The 13594-nt window shown below is 39.1% G+C and overlaps 1 protein-coding gene across 1 annotated transcript; it reads left to right on the plus strand.

The window, feature by feature from the left end:
* Nucleotides 1-192: 192 nt before the first annotated feature.
* Nucleotides 193-13291, plus strand: LOC120296825 (vomeronasal type-2 receptor 26-like). Its single transcript, XM_039318840.1, has 7 exons — nt 193-467; nt 3837-4031; nt 6006-6183; nt 7078-7938; nt 8978-9205; nt 9864-9990; nt 12390-13291. The coding sequence occupies exons 1-7, from the start codon at nt 193-195 to the stop codon at nt 13289-13291; spliced, it is 2766 nt and encodes a 921-aa protein (XP_039174774.1).
* Nucleotides 13292-13594: the final 303 nt, after the last annotated feature.

Below are 13594 nucleotides of genomic sequence, written 5' to 3' on the forward strand. Positions count from 1 at the left end.
AAAATGGCAGAAAAAATGGTGGATCACATTGTTTGGTGACCCCCATGAAATGGTCGTTCGACCCCAAATGGGGTCGCGACCCACAGGTTGAGAACCGCTGTCCTAGATAAACAGAAAAGAAAGCCACATACAAATCCAGTTTGAAAGGGACTCAGTTTAGGGGTTTAAAGGCCAGTTGTAGAGGAGGAGTGAATGTCTTGGTGGTATGACACATTCCTTGGGAGCTCCCTAAGGATCATTGCTTTTCAGCTTTTGGGGAGGTCTGCCTGGATTCCAAACAAACCAGAACTGTCCTGGAGGGACAGTGAAGAAGGGAAGCATAGTTTGGCAGAACAGGAGGGATTGCAATCTCCTGGAGAGCCAATGGAAGCTTCCCAGACCAGCAGTTGTCAGACAGTCATTGTGAGCTGTCACAAGCCGGGCGTTCGCTTGGAAGAATCAGAAAGCAAAATTGGAGGATCGCCTGGGTGAGTAGATTAAGAGATTGTAAAAGAGGGGAAAAACTTTCTCTCTTAAATGCTGGAAATTGTGGGGGGGATAAGAAGAATCTGAAGCTGTGGAGAAAAGGGGGGAGCGGACTTTTAAGCTGATGTGGGATTTTTCTCTCATTTTTGTTTATTTCCTCTTCTTCTTGGAACATATTGGGATTATAATATCACGTTGACATTTGGATTATAAATCATTGGAGAAGATTAAGAAGATTACAACACACTTAACAACAGCCCCCTCAACTTTATAGAGTCCGGTGGTGCAGAAAACACTGGACTCTACAATACAGCAAGATAAATTTAACATGGAACTGAAAAATATGATACAGGCATTACATACAGACTTCAAGGAAGGGGGGAGGATGGGTTGGAGGTTAAATAGCTCAGATAAGTAAAAATAGTTTTATTGCATATAATATTGATGTTTTAATTTGGAGAGAGGAATTGCTCGGGCATTTCCCCTGGACTGCATCCGGAGTGAGAAGATAGGAGGAAGGGGAGAAGTAAGTAGGAAGGTTGAGGAGAAGGAGGAGAGGGGGAGAGTGAGGAAGAAGAGGGAAAGAGGGAAGTGAGAGAAGAGGTTAGAGGGTGGATGCGGTTTGGGGGGAAATGGGTGAGCAATACCAAAAGTTGTGAGTATAAATTTATTTTACTCTTTTCTGAAGTATTCGTTATGAATGTAATGTAAAATTGAAAATAAATTTTTTTTTACAAAAAAAAAAAGATAAGATAACCTTTACTGTCATTTTTATACTGTGGGCACAATGGCACACATCAAAAATGAAATTTAATTGCCCGCTCTCAAAGTGAAACACATACATGACACACACCTATAACATACTATGAACAACATATGTATAGACACACATCCCTACATATACCTAGCAAATAAATATTAAATATTGTCCATCTTGAATATGTAACGGAAGGAGAAAGCTTGAGAGTTCGCAAGGTTAATGCTGTATGGAACGAAACTGTGACTGAATCAGGATGTTCTGCTTCAGATACCATGAAGCCTCCTCCCAAAAGGTAACAAGGAAAACAGGTCATGAAGAGGATGTGTAGTGTCCCAGATAATCTTAGGGACCCTGCTCAAGCAGCACTTCTGTGCTATGTCCTGGATGGAAGGGAGGGAACTGCCAATTATCTTTTCGGCCATTCTCACCACTCTCTGCACCGCCTTCCTGTCTGAAGCAGTGGTGCCTCCAAACCAGACTGTGATGCTGTATGACAGGATGCTCTCGATCGTCCTCCTGTAGAAAGTGGTCAGGACAGGAGAAGGAAGATGTGCTTTTCTCATGCGGCGCAGAAAATGCAGGTGCTGTTGTGCCCGCTTCACCAGTTTCTCACTGTTGAGAGACCAAGTTAGCCTACTCGTTAGCTGCACACCCAGGAATTTGATACTGGTAACCATCTCCACAGGTGAATCATTTATGCACAGAGAAGTGTGGCTGTGCCTGCCTTTTCTGAAATCAACAATGATCTCTTTGGTTTTTCCGGTATTTAAAACTAGGCTGTTTTCCTTATACCAGTTCACCAACCCCTCAACCTCCTTGCGGTAAGCTTCCACCTTGTCATCCTGAATAAGGCCCACTACTGTTGTATCATCTGCAAACTTCACAATATGGTTGGTGGCAAACCTAGCACAACAGTCAGGGGTCAACAGGGTGAACAGCAGAGGACTTAAGACACAGCCCTGAGGAGAACCTGTGCTCAAGAAAATGGAATTAGAGGTATTTGTTTCAACTCGCACTTATTGGGGCCTGTTGGTAAGAAAATCAAGAATCCAGTTGCACAAAGGAGTGTTTAAGCCTAAAAGGCCCAGTTTGTCTACTAGATGCTGGGGAATGATTGCGAGAAATAGTGATATTAAAGCAGATTCCAAGAAGAGTGAGAGACCTGAGAAAGGAGTATCAATTTTTGATGAAAGGCTTAATTGAAAAAAGGATAAATTTTAGATGGTTAAAGGCCAGTTGTAGAAGTTTATGTTCAAAGCATTTGTATTACCATATTTTTCCGCCTCCTGGTCAGCCCCATCCCCCACCCACCTAACCAGCATGCATAGTCAGTTCATAGCAGCAGCCTTCCGACCCTGGTAAACAAACCAGCGTGAGCACCGGCATGACAGCAAGGCAAGGGAAGCGAAGACAGGTTTTAAACTCCCCGCCATTTCTCCACACTGATCAGCTGTTCGGTGGAGTGCCGAACAGCTGAGCCTGCAAATCTGGAAGTTCGGCCGGCCGTTATTATCAAGCAGGACAGCTTCGCAGCTATGTTCCATAGGTATGAGCATAAAGGTATGAGGGAGGGAAAGGGCTGTCATTGCCATCCATGCTACTGGTCCCATCCGCTGCCTCCGGACGCCGCCATCCAACAATCTTGCCCCCTCCCCCCTCCCATTAGTGGCAAGCACACAGGGGCTTGACACCTGCACCTGGCAGCATGGCAGCAGCATATAAAGAACCCACATAGGCATGCCCTGAGCTGCGGAAGTTACCATTATTTTTTAGTGTATAAGATGCTGCACTTGTATAAGACGCACCTGATTTTTGAACAGGGTGTTTGCAGGAAAAATAATGTTTTATACATGGAAAAATATGGTACTTGGTTGTTATTAAGTGGGAGCATGTTGCAATAATAAGAATCAATAAGATCTAACTACCTCTGAATAGAAATTTACTTGAAAAAGAATAAGAAAAAATCTGACTGCAAGTGGCATTGACCAAAAGGGGGAAAAAAATAGAGTCAAAACAACTTAGTCAAGAGCTCCATAAAAATACTGCAGATTACAATATCCAAATGTCCAAGGGTAATTTAAAATATGCTTATGCCCCTTTTAAAGTTTTCTGGTGCCAGGTGATTTTTAGCTAGATAATGTACAAGTCAAAACAATGTACAAAATAAACTTTCACTCATTATGTTATTTACATTCCTTAGATTCTTTCCCTTTGACTGCAATTCATTTTTCTCTTGTTGCTAAAGAAAAAAACACAAACCATTTACACCTGGGTGAGATCAATTATTTTTTCCTGCGACATCAGAAGCTCAAGATATGTTGTGCCTTATAATTGACCATGTTTTAATTTTACTCCTCCGGACACTAGGGAGTTCCAAAGAGCAAAGCAAAATAAAAACTACTCAAGACTGTCTGATGTTATTAATATTTCATGTTCCTAAACACATTCAAATAGGAGGTTAAAGAGCAAGGCTCTGTGATTCTGATTGTTTTTTCTATAATTTTTGCAATCAGATCATCCAAAAGAAAGAGGCAAAATGTTAGATATTCAGAAGCCCTACCAATGATCATTTGGGCAATGCAAATCTTTGATTTGCTATGTTACTCTTCAGGCTATGGGTGATAAAACTGCTTTCTCAGGTCATATGCCATGGCACTAAATGCACAATCAACAACCCTAGTATTAAATACAAGTCTTACCACTCAGATGATCTCATCATTGGTGGCATTATTTCTCTTATCTACATGATGTCTAACCTAATCACCTTCAAAACAATTCCATCGGAAGAACTTCTTGATGATCCCATGTATGTAGTTATCGTTCTTAATTCTATCAGCTTCCAAATCTTCCTGGATAGTTAGTCAATGTATTTGGAGGAAGGAATAAATGATTGAAACTTAACTTTTATCCCCTTTCAGCTATCCTTTCTCTTCTTGGAGATTCTACTCTGTTTCTTCAATACTTTATAATAATTTGTTAATAGGTTTTTCCCACTTTGTTTTATCTTCATAAAGTTTATAGCAATATACATGGTCTTGCTTAACAGATATCTGAGTTTTGCCCAAGTCTCTGTTTTCCAGCTTTCTAATGCTTCTGTTCCAAATTTCCATGGTACACCAATTCCAAGATAATACTATATATATAGTATATGTGATCAAATCACATTCTGCATAGAGGACATATTTATGAAATAACACTAAAGTTAAACATTTCATTTTTGAGATGTTCTCTCTATGCAGAATAATTTTTATTGTTTTCATTATACTTTCTGGTTCCATGTCACCTATTTTTTGATGGATTGAAGCTGGATGGAATTCATCAGTGAAGAATAGGAATAGATACTATAGTTGTCCAACCAACTTGTTTTCCATAGGGGAAAGTTTCTATTGTGGTTTATGGCAACCTAACATCTAAGTACACTTTTAAGCTAATGAACATTTCCAGTCTTCATCCCTTTTCTTCAGATATATAGAATAAAGTCCTAAGAGAGGAATTGGGAAATGGAAGTGGAGATAGGGGATGATGCAGCAGAACTATCTAGAAGAATTCTTGAATGATGTCTATGGACATTCTTTAGTCATCCGGGCCATTGTTGTCTCAAAGGTGCTTTTTCAGAAGGCAACTGGACTTTCAGTTTGTTTTTCTTTGAAGAGGAACTGAAGAAGTTTCTTGGATGAGCAGTGAGACATCTTCAAGGAAAAACAAAGAAAGTCCAGCTGTCTTTTAAAAAATCATCTTTTGGACAATTCTTGAAGGTTTACAGTAAGGAAAGATCATTGATTCAGAGGTGAGAGACAAGCAGAATTATTTTACATAATAGGAAAAGTAGCTGCACAAATTGCAAATGTTTTGAGTCAATCCTTTATAAAGAGTCTTTTTATAGCTAGGTATCTATCTACCTATCTATCTACCTACCTACCTACCTATCTATCTATCTATCTATCTATCTCAGCAGTTAATTAGGTAGGTGGGTAGAATTCTTACTACCTCATTAATCATTTATTACATGAGAATATTACCTTGAGAAAGGAATCCAATAACACTGGTATAGAGAGGGGAGAGGGAGAAGAAGAATGTGGAAAGAGGGAATAATGGAAAGGAAGGTGAAAGATGCAATCCATTTAAATATGATTGCTTAAAAAACATAAACATGGAAGCATAATATTTTGGGCTTTGCTTAAAATGTAGAAAGAATGTTGCATCTTCCATTGAATGTCTCCATAGCAGTTTTGTAGTCTAACCCATCTGCATAATTCTTTTTCTCTATTCAAACACCCTTGACCTCGAAGAGATGGTTTTGTAGGAGTTGGCAATGTTTCCTTTATAGGTTTTAGGTATAACCATTGCTAAAGTGGTTCAATATAAAACATTTGATCTTTCAAAATAAGAAATAAATAAATATAAAAATAAATATGCTATAAAAAAACATTCTAAAAGAGGTAATTAAGAGTACTCAAAGATCAAGATACCAAAGAGGTTATCTGCCAAATAGCTGATTCTATTATGCAATAGGGATGGACAAGTAGTTTCTACAGACTGTCTGGCCTTGGGGGCTCAAAATCTATTTTTGAATCTTGCTATTAACAAAGATTATTAAATTGAAATGTAACAAATTATCTGTGTGGAAATGCAAGTGTTATGACAGAGGCACTACTCTCCCTTAAAGTTTGTTTCTACAGACATATCAGCATATCTTGTCCTTGATCTTTGCTGTAAAGGAAATCAACAAAAATCCTCAGATCTTGCCAAACATCACTCTGGGCTTTGGGATATCTAACAGTTATTTCATGGCAACATGGACCTATCTTGCTTCTATGGAGCTTCTTTCTTCACATGACAAATTTGTTTCCAACTATAAATGTAGCATCCACCAAAATTCAATTTGTGTTATTGCTGGACCAAACTCTCATAACTCTCAGGTTATGACAGACATTCTAAGCATTTACAAGATTCCACAGGTAAGACCTGCTCAAGTAAAAAAAGAAAAATTCTATTGGTAACGTGATTTCCTCTTTAATGACATTTTCTGGATTCATGGTAAACTAAGGTCAATCAGAATGTAACTGACATCTGAATAGACAACACTTTCATATTTTCCAGTCTTGAATAACTGAAAATTGTGCTGAGTTGGAGGATATGGTCTCTATTTTTTTAAAAAAAAATGAAAATAAGATTATTCCTCTTGGACTTCTGGACGTTCTATCATTGGATTTTTTCAAGGAAAGTTTGGAAAAAATACATGTCAGAGAGTGTGAGAATTCCTTCCTTAAGGAGAAATTACAACGATCACCAAATTCTGCAAATTGAATCTTATACTGACTATTTAAAACTCTACTTTATCCTGGATATGTATGCAGCAGGGTTGTACCCATCAGAACCAACTATGGGGGGACACTTTACAGAGAACTAGATACTAAATGGTTCAATTAGGCTTTTGTTCCTATACCCAAATTAGATAAAAAACAGTTTTTCAAAGATCCCAAGTACTCCATTTGTGGTAGAAAGGAAATAACAACATTACATAAATCCTGAACATCTACTGTATCAATAGTTTAGACTTCTCTGATGTGCTATAGAGGTTATCTACATAAGACTTTATTATTTCCCAAACCTTATATATTATAGCCAAATTGAATATGATCAAATTACATCATAACATTTTTAGAAAAATTTCCAAAAATGGTGACAGTTTAGTTCCATTAACTTCATTGAAATTAAAGGAAGATCTTCAATGAGTTATGAATAAGCCCTAAAAAATCAAAGCAACAAAAAATAAATCAGTCAAATTTAATCATTTATCACTTATATCAAATACATATACATACATTTTGTATTTTGCTTTTTTTTCTAAGCTCACATATGGCTCTGCTCTAGCAATGGATAACATGATTCATACAGCTTTCTTATATCAAATGTATCCAAATGAACATTTTCACGTTATGGGGATTCTCCAGTTGCTGCTTCATTTTAAGTGGACTTGGATTGGGATAATTTTTCAAGAAAATGAGATTGGTGAACGATTTCTGAGGGAAGTGCTTATTGTCTTATCCCAATATGGAATCTGCTTTGATTACATTGCAGAGCTTCCAACAGTAACTTTTTCTGATGGGATAGGAGAACAAATCAATACTTTCATTAAATTATGCAAAGTCATTATGAAAAGTACCTCCAGTGTTGCAATTGTTTACTCTGAAAACCAGGCCATGGCAGGTTTCAGAACAATCTCCTATGTTTCAGAATATTTGGACAGAACAGTTGAGAGAAAAGACAAAGTTTGGATTTTCCCAGCCCAAATGGAATATACTTCAGTTCCTTTTCAAAGAGATTGGAGAATGGATTTTATCCACGGAGCTCTTTCTTTTGCAGTGTCATCAAAAGAATTATTAGGATTCAATAGATTTCTTCAGATGAGAAACAGTGTTCCAGAAAATGAAGACAGTTTTTCAAGGGCCTTTTGGGAACAAGCCTTTGAATGTTCTTTCTCAAAATCCACTTTAAACCCAGAGTCGGAAAAAAGGTGCACTGGGGAAGAGAAGCTGGAGAGTCTTCCAGACTCTGTTTTTGAATTGAGCATGACTGGGCAAAGCTACAGTATCTACAATGCAGTCTATGCTGTGGCACATGCTCTCCAAGCCATGCTTACATCCCACTCCAAACACAGAGCAAGGGCTGGCAGTGGAAAACATAAACTTTTTAGTCATCAAGTGTGGCAGGTAATCTTCTATATTTATTAATGTAGCAGGGCATGTTGCTTCCATATCTACAACTGTCCACAGGTTATATAGAAACCAATTTAAATATAATGCTGGAGAAATTACTTAGGGGGATGAGAATGTCTGCACATTTCTATTCCAGCTTTTTTTAAATGCAAAAAGTTAAGCTCCTATGAATATTTAATGCTGAATATTGGAATAATTGGGCTATTATGTGCAGCGTCATAGTGAAAGGCTTCTTTCCTCTTTCCCTCACTTCCTTCTTCGGATTCACTGTATTAGGAGAGTTCTTCTCAACAAGAAAGAAGAGTTCAGTGTCTCTAAGTTAGTGAGAGTGAAAATGAGGCTGTAAGTTGGACCTACCGTATCTTGATAGAAGAACTCTTAAAATCCCTATGGTCCATTGGATTCTAGGATTGATTTCTTACCAAATAAAGATGTAGGCTAAATCTCCTAATGAAATAAAATAGTCCACTTCATGGTCACCAATGAAATAAAGCCTAAATAAAACTCTGCATACAAATTGCTAGCAATAAGGAATCTTCCCATCATTGATCACTTACCTTACTCCCTGTAGTGTAGCTGTTGGATTCTGTACGAGCTGCAGGTGGGTGCAGATCCACAGGCTTATGGTTCTGGGAAATTCAGACCTATTCTGTCTGGCCTAGGGTTTCAGAGTTCATAGCCAAAAACCTAGTTCAAAGTATTCATGGCCCAACTCACACACAGAGTCCACTCATTAGATCTGTTATTTGCCTGGTGTGGTTGCCAAATGACAAGGAAGGAAGACAACATGCAATTTTTTTGATGGTGGCATGTACTTCTGGGTGATATGCATGAAAAGATGCCTGTTAGCCCATCCTTAGCTGTTTTTGTCTCTCATGGTGAGTCTTCTGCTGCTTACTGATAGAAGTGACAAATTAACTTTATTATTAGCATCATATATCAGGAGTGCAACAATATCTTCTGAAATAATATTGCTGTATATTTTGCCATCATTATATATCTTTATTAACTACTCTCATGTTCTTCTCTTGAGCTTCATCGCTATCTGAGAAAAGTCTCATTTAACAACAGTGCTGGAGAAAATATTTTCTTTGACCAGAATGGGAAGGTTGCATCTGGCTTTGATATCATCAACTGGATCACCTTCCCAAATCAATCCTTTCTTAGGATTAAAGTTGGAAAAATAAATCCCTCAACTCAACTTGAAAACCTTCTCTCTCTATCAGCAAATAATATTGTCTGGCCCAACATTTTTAACCAGGTAACTTTTATTTGCCCTGGTTGCGCATTGGTTAGAATGTAGTATTGCAGGCTAATTCGGCTGATCGCCAGCTGCCACAGTTTGACAGTTCAATTCTCACCAGCTCAAGGTTGACTTAGCCTTCTATGCTTCCAAAGTCGGTAAAATGGGAACCCAGATTGTTGGGGGCAATATGCTGACTCTGTAAACTGCTTAGAGAGGGATGTAAAGCACTGTGAAGAGGTATATAAGTCTATTGCTATTGTTATTCATTTTTAAGGGATGGTTCAGTCATCATGCTGCAGTTGATGTCCAAATAATGTCTTTGAACAATCACACAAATGAATCAATTACATGAAAAGTAATATTCTTGATGCACAAGACTTTGAAGTGGTCTTGCACCAGGAAAAGTGCAAGACCCACTTCTGAACTAACTAACAGTACTTCTGAACTAACTAACCCTAATTTATGATATCTGTCAGGTGAATAGAAGACTTTTCCATTAACAGAGTTTATGATGTCAGAAGGATATTTTAAGGAATAAGCCAAACCTTCTCTGCTAGCACAGAATATTTCATATCTCTAATCAACAATGGAAAGAAAATATTCCTCTACCATGGTAATTTCTTAGATTCCTAATGTTTAAATTCTAAATTTACTGCATTTTCGTTTATAACAGACACAACCTCTTTCTTTGTGTAATGATGATTGCTACCTGGGATACAGCAAGATCAAAATAGAAGGGAAGCAATTTTGCTGCTACAAATGCCTCCATTGCCCAGAAGGGAAAATTGCCAACCAGACAGGTAAGAGAAGCCATTCAAAATGAACTGGTGTCTATTAGCTCTGAAGGTCAATAAGTTCAAAGCGCTACCCAGGATGTTGATGTTGGGGCATTTATCCCTACAGATGTTGAGAACAATGATTGTTACCACAACAACCATAGTATTGTTCCAAACATGGCCCCAACTCACAAAATGGCCAATGGCACCTGAACTAGTTTTTATTTCAGAACCTGTAGAATGTCATCTAATTTTTTCCAGGATTAAGGTTATGATGGTTGGAGTGTAAAGCATGGAAGTATGACATATTGTTTTTGTTTAACAGATCCACCATTCTTCTCTTATTTTCTCTTCTATACTTCTATTTTTCATTTCATATTTATTCTGTTTTCATGCTGTAAGCTAGCCAGGGTCCTTTAGAATCAGCAATGACAAAGTAAAACAAAATATATAACTGGTAAATGAAAAGTGAAGGATATCAAACCTCACTGATATAGTCAGATTTCTTTCCAGTCACCATGAGTCACACTGCCAGTGCCATTAAGATGAACCTAAAAATATGTCCATCCTAGACATTTATGCATACAAATGACTAGTGACATGGAAGTAATCTTTGTGCTTAGGCCAGTGATGGCGAACCTTTTAGAGACCGAGTGCCCAAACCACAACCCCAAACTCACTTATTTATCGCAAAGTGCCAGGGCCGCATCAGCATTGTGGTGCCCTTAGGGGGGCCATGGGGACGTGGCCCAATGGGTGGGCATGGCTGCGGTTGTCACGGCAGACTGGGTGGGCATAGCTGGGGTGGGCCTGGCCACCTTGATGTTGTTCATGGGAGGGATGCCTGGGGAGCCAGGCAGGGTTGGGGGAGATCCAGGGGATCTCTGGTGGGTGGGGTGGTGGGCAGGAGGCCCAGCATAGATGGGGGAGACACACAATCCTAGTTGGGACTGGGGGACCATGGTGCTGATGGGGATCTGGCTTTCCCTTCTTGGGGTGGCCTTTGCTGGGTGTGGGCAGCACCTCTACTTGAGCTTGTTAGCTGGCTGCTTTGCCTTCTTTGTGCTGGGAGAGCTGCCACTCTGGACAGCAGCGACCTAATGGACCTGTGCAAGCTGCTGGCAGTGGCGGCACGCGTGCCCTCAGAGAAGGCTCTGAGTGCCACCTCTGGCACGCGTGCCATAGGTTTGCCATCACTGGCTTAGGCCCTCCACCTAAGGAACTCCAAGCCAGCTCTTCATTGGATGGCACATCTTTGAAGAAATATGTGATTCAGCCCTTGTCAGTTCCTGGTTAGCCTACTATGGTTTCTTTCAAAAGAACAGAATACAAACTATGTAGCTCAGGTTTGAACTGTGGAATCATTGGTGCTCTCTAAGCTTAGCTGCTTGTTTGAAGATATTTCACAACCTGGTAGGTAACATCATGAATGCTAATGGGCTTGCTGCCTGTTTATATACATTAGTTTGGCCTGCCAGTGTTGGCTGGAGTTTAGTTTTCTCCTTAGTAGTTCTTTGATTAGAGTAACATTTTCTGCTGAGTTCTTTGTCTGGTGTTAATTTTTGCTTATCTGGATATTAGTTGCTGAAGGGGGTATATTCTGGTCTTTTTGTTTCCTCCTTCACTGTTTTATTGTCTTTTTTTGAATGCTGTGTCAGTCTAGTTTATCTCTATTGTCCTGATCAGTAGGGCACCATGGGCAACACAGTGTAGAACAATCTACTAAATATGAGCTGATAAATTTTGCCATAATAATTCCTATTAATATGTTATTGCACAATGAGCATAGAATACAGATAACTTTTTCCAACCCAGAAGCTTCTTAAGAGGAAGGATATTCTGTGGTTTTCTTTTATCTTTTCTCCTCCCTGTCAACTCTGCAACAAACCTGCATGAAGCCATTTGGCTCGTTTTTGGTTGTCACCAGAATGGGAAGGTGGTCGTGGAATTTTTTGGCTAACTTAAACAATTCTGTCCCTCCTTGTTGGTCACCTCTACATGGTGACTTTTGACCCTTTTCAGGGCCCCCCAGTGATGCAAAACTGGACATGGGAGATGAAGCTCCTCTCCCAGGCATCCATGGCGGCTGTGGTAAACCGGAAGTCTCCGAGAAAAAGATTATTACACTCTTCACACAGTGTAATACCAAGATTTCCTTCCTCTAAAGCAATAAAGCAATAGTGTGAGTTGGAGATTCAATTCAATTTCAAATTACAAATAGAATGAAATGATATGAGTAATTTTCAAGGACTTGTTCTCAGATAAATTAGATTGAAAACTAACCTAGCCAAATAAATAAGATTTTAAATTCCCAAATTCCCAGACTCACAGATGAATGTCTGGAAAATTCAGCCACTAAAATATATTACTTCTGAACATTGCTGATGACAGAGCTAACCTGACAACAGTGTTTCCTCTTTCAGGTTTAGATGACTGTTTCCCATGTCCTGAAGAAAACTACCCCAATAAGGACCAGACTCTGTGCCTTAAGAAACATACAACATTCTTATCTTACAAAGAACCCTTGGGAACCACTTTAACCAGTATCGCTTTCTTTTTTTCTTTCATCTCAGTTGTGGTCTTGGGGATCTTCATTAAAAACCAGGAAACTCCCATAGTCAAAGCCAACAACAGAAGCCTCACCTACATTCTTCTCATTGCTCTCCTGCTCTCTTTCCTTTGCAGTTTGCTCTTCATTGGGCAACCTAACCAAGCAAAATGTCTCATGCGACAAACTGCTTTTGGCATCATCTTCTCTGTCACCCTTTCTTGCATTTTGGGGAAAACAACCATAGTGGTTCTTGCTTTTATGGCCACCAAGCCAGGTTCCAAAACCAGAAAATGGGTTGGGAAAAGGCTGGCTTATACTATTCTCCTGTCTTGCTCCCTGGTTCAAGTCACAATTTGTAGTGTGTGGCTGGCAACTTCTCCCCCATTCCCAGATTCTGACATCCACTCAATGTCTGAAGAAACTGTCCTCGGATGTAATGAAGGTTCAGCCACCATGTTTTATACTGCCCTTGGTTTTCTGGGATTCTTGACTGCTATTAGCTTTATGGTGGCTTTCCTTGCTAGGAAGCTACCTGACAGTTTTAATGAAGCCAAATTTATCACTTTCAGCATGTTGGTCTTTTGTAGTGTCTGGATGTCTTTTGTTCCAACTTATTTGAGCACCAAGGGGAAGTACACAGTAGCTGTAGAAATCTTCTCCATTTTGGCTTCTGCAGCAGGATTACTGGGCTGCATCTTTTCCCCCAAATGCTACATTATTGTTCTGAGGCCCGAATTAAACAAAAAGGAACAATTAACCAAGAAACAAAAGTAAATTATTTTTTTCTGAGTTTTATAAAGTGCTGCTTCTTTATAGTGCCTATGAGATTAAAGATAGGCAGTTCAATCTGTTTTTTACCTTTTGAAATTTCTGCTTTTTATTTCTGTTCTGTCCTTCAGGCCAATCTAAGAAGAGGAAATAAATGCCTCTTCATTTACTGTTTTCTCAGCTGCTGCCTCCTGTCTAATTTTTTCCCTTCAACAGGGCAGGCTGTCTTAAAAGAGAAGCCACCTTCTGGTTGGTGATTCAATTATAAGGGATGTAAATTTAGAAAAGGACACAGAGGTTTCAAAAGAG

The sequence above is a fragment of the Crotalus tigris genome, unplaced genomic scaffold (genome assembly GCF_016545835.1).
Source record: "Crotalus tigris isolate CLP2741 ecotype Arizona unplaced genomic scaffold, ASM1654583v1 scf7180000021586.92266, whole genome shotgun sequence".
NCBI classification, from domain to species: Eukaryota; Metazoa; Chordata; class Lepidosauria; order Squamata; family Viperidae; genus Crotalus; species Crotalus tigris.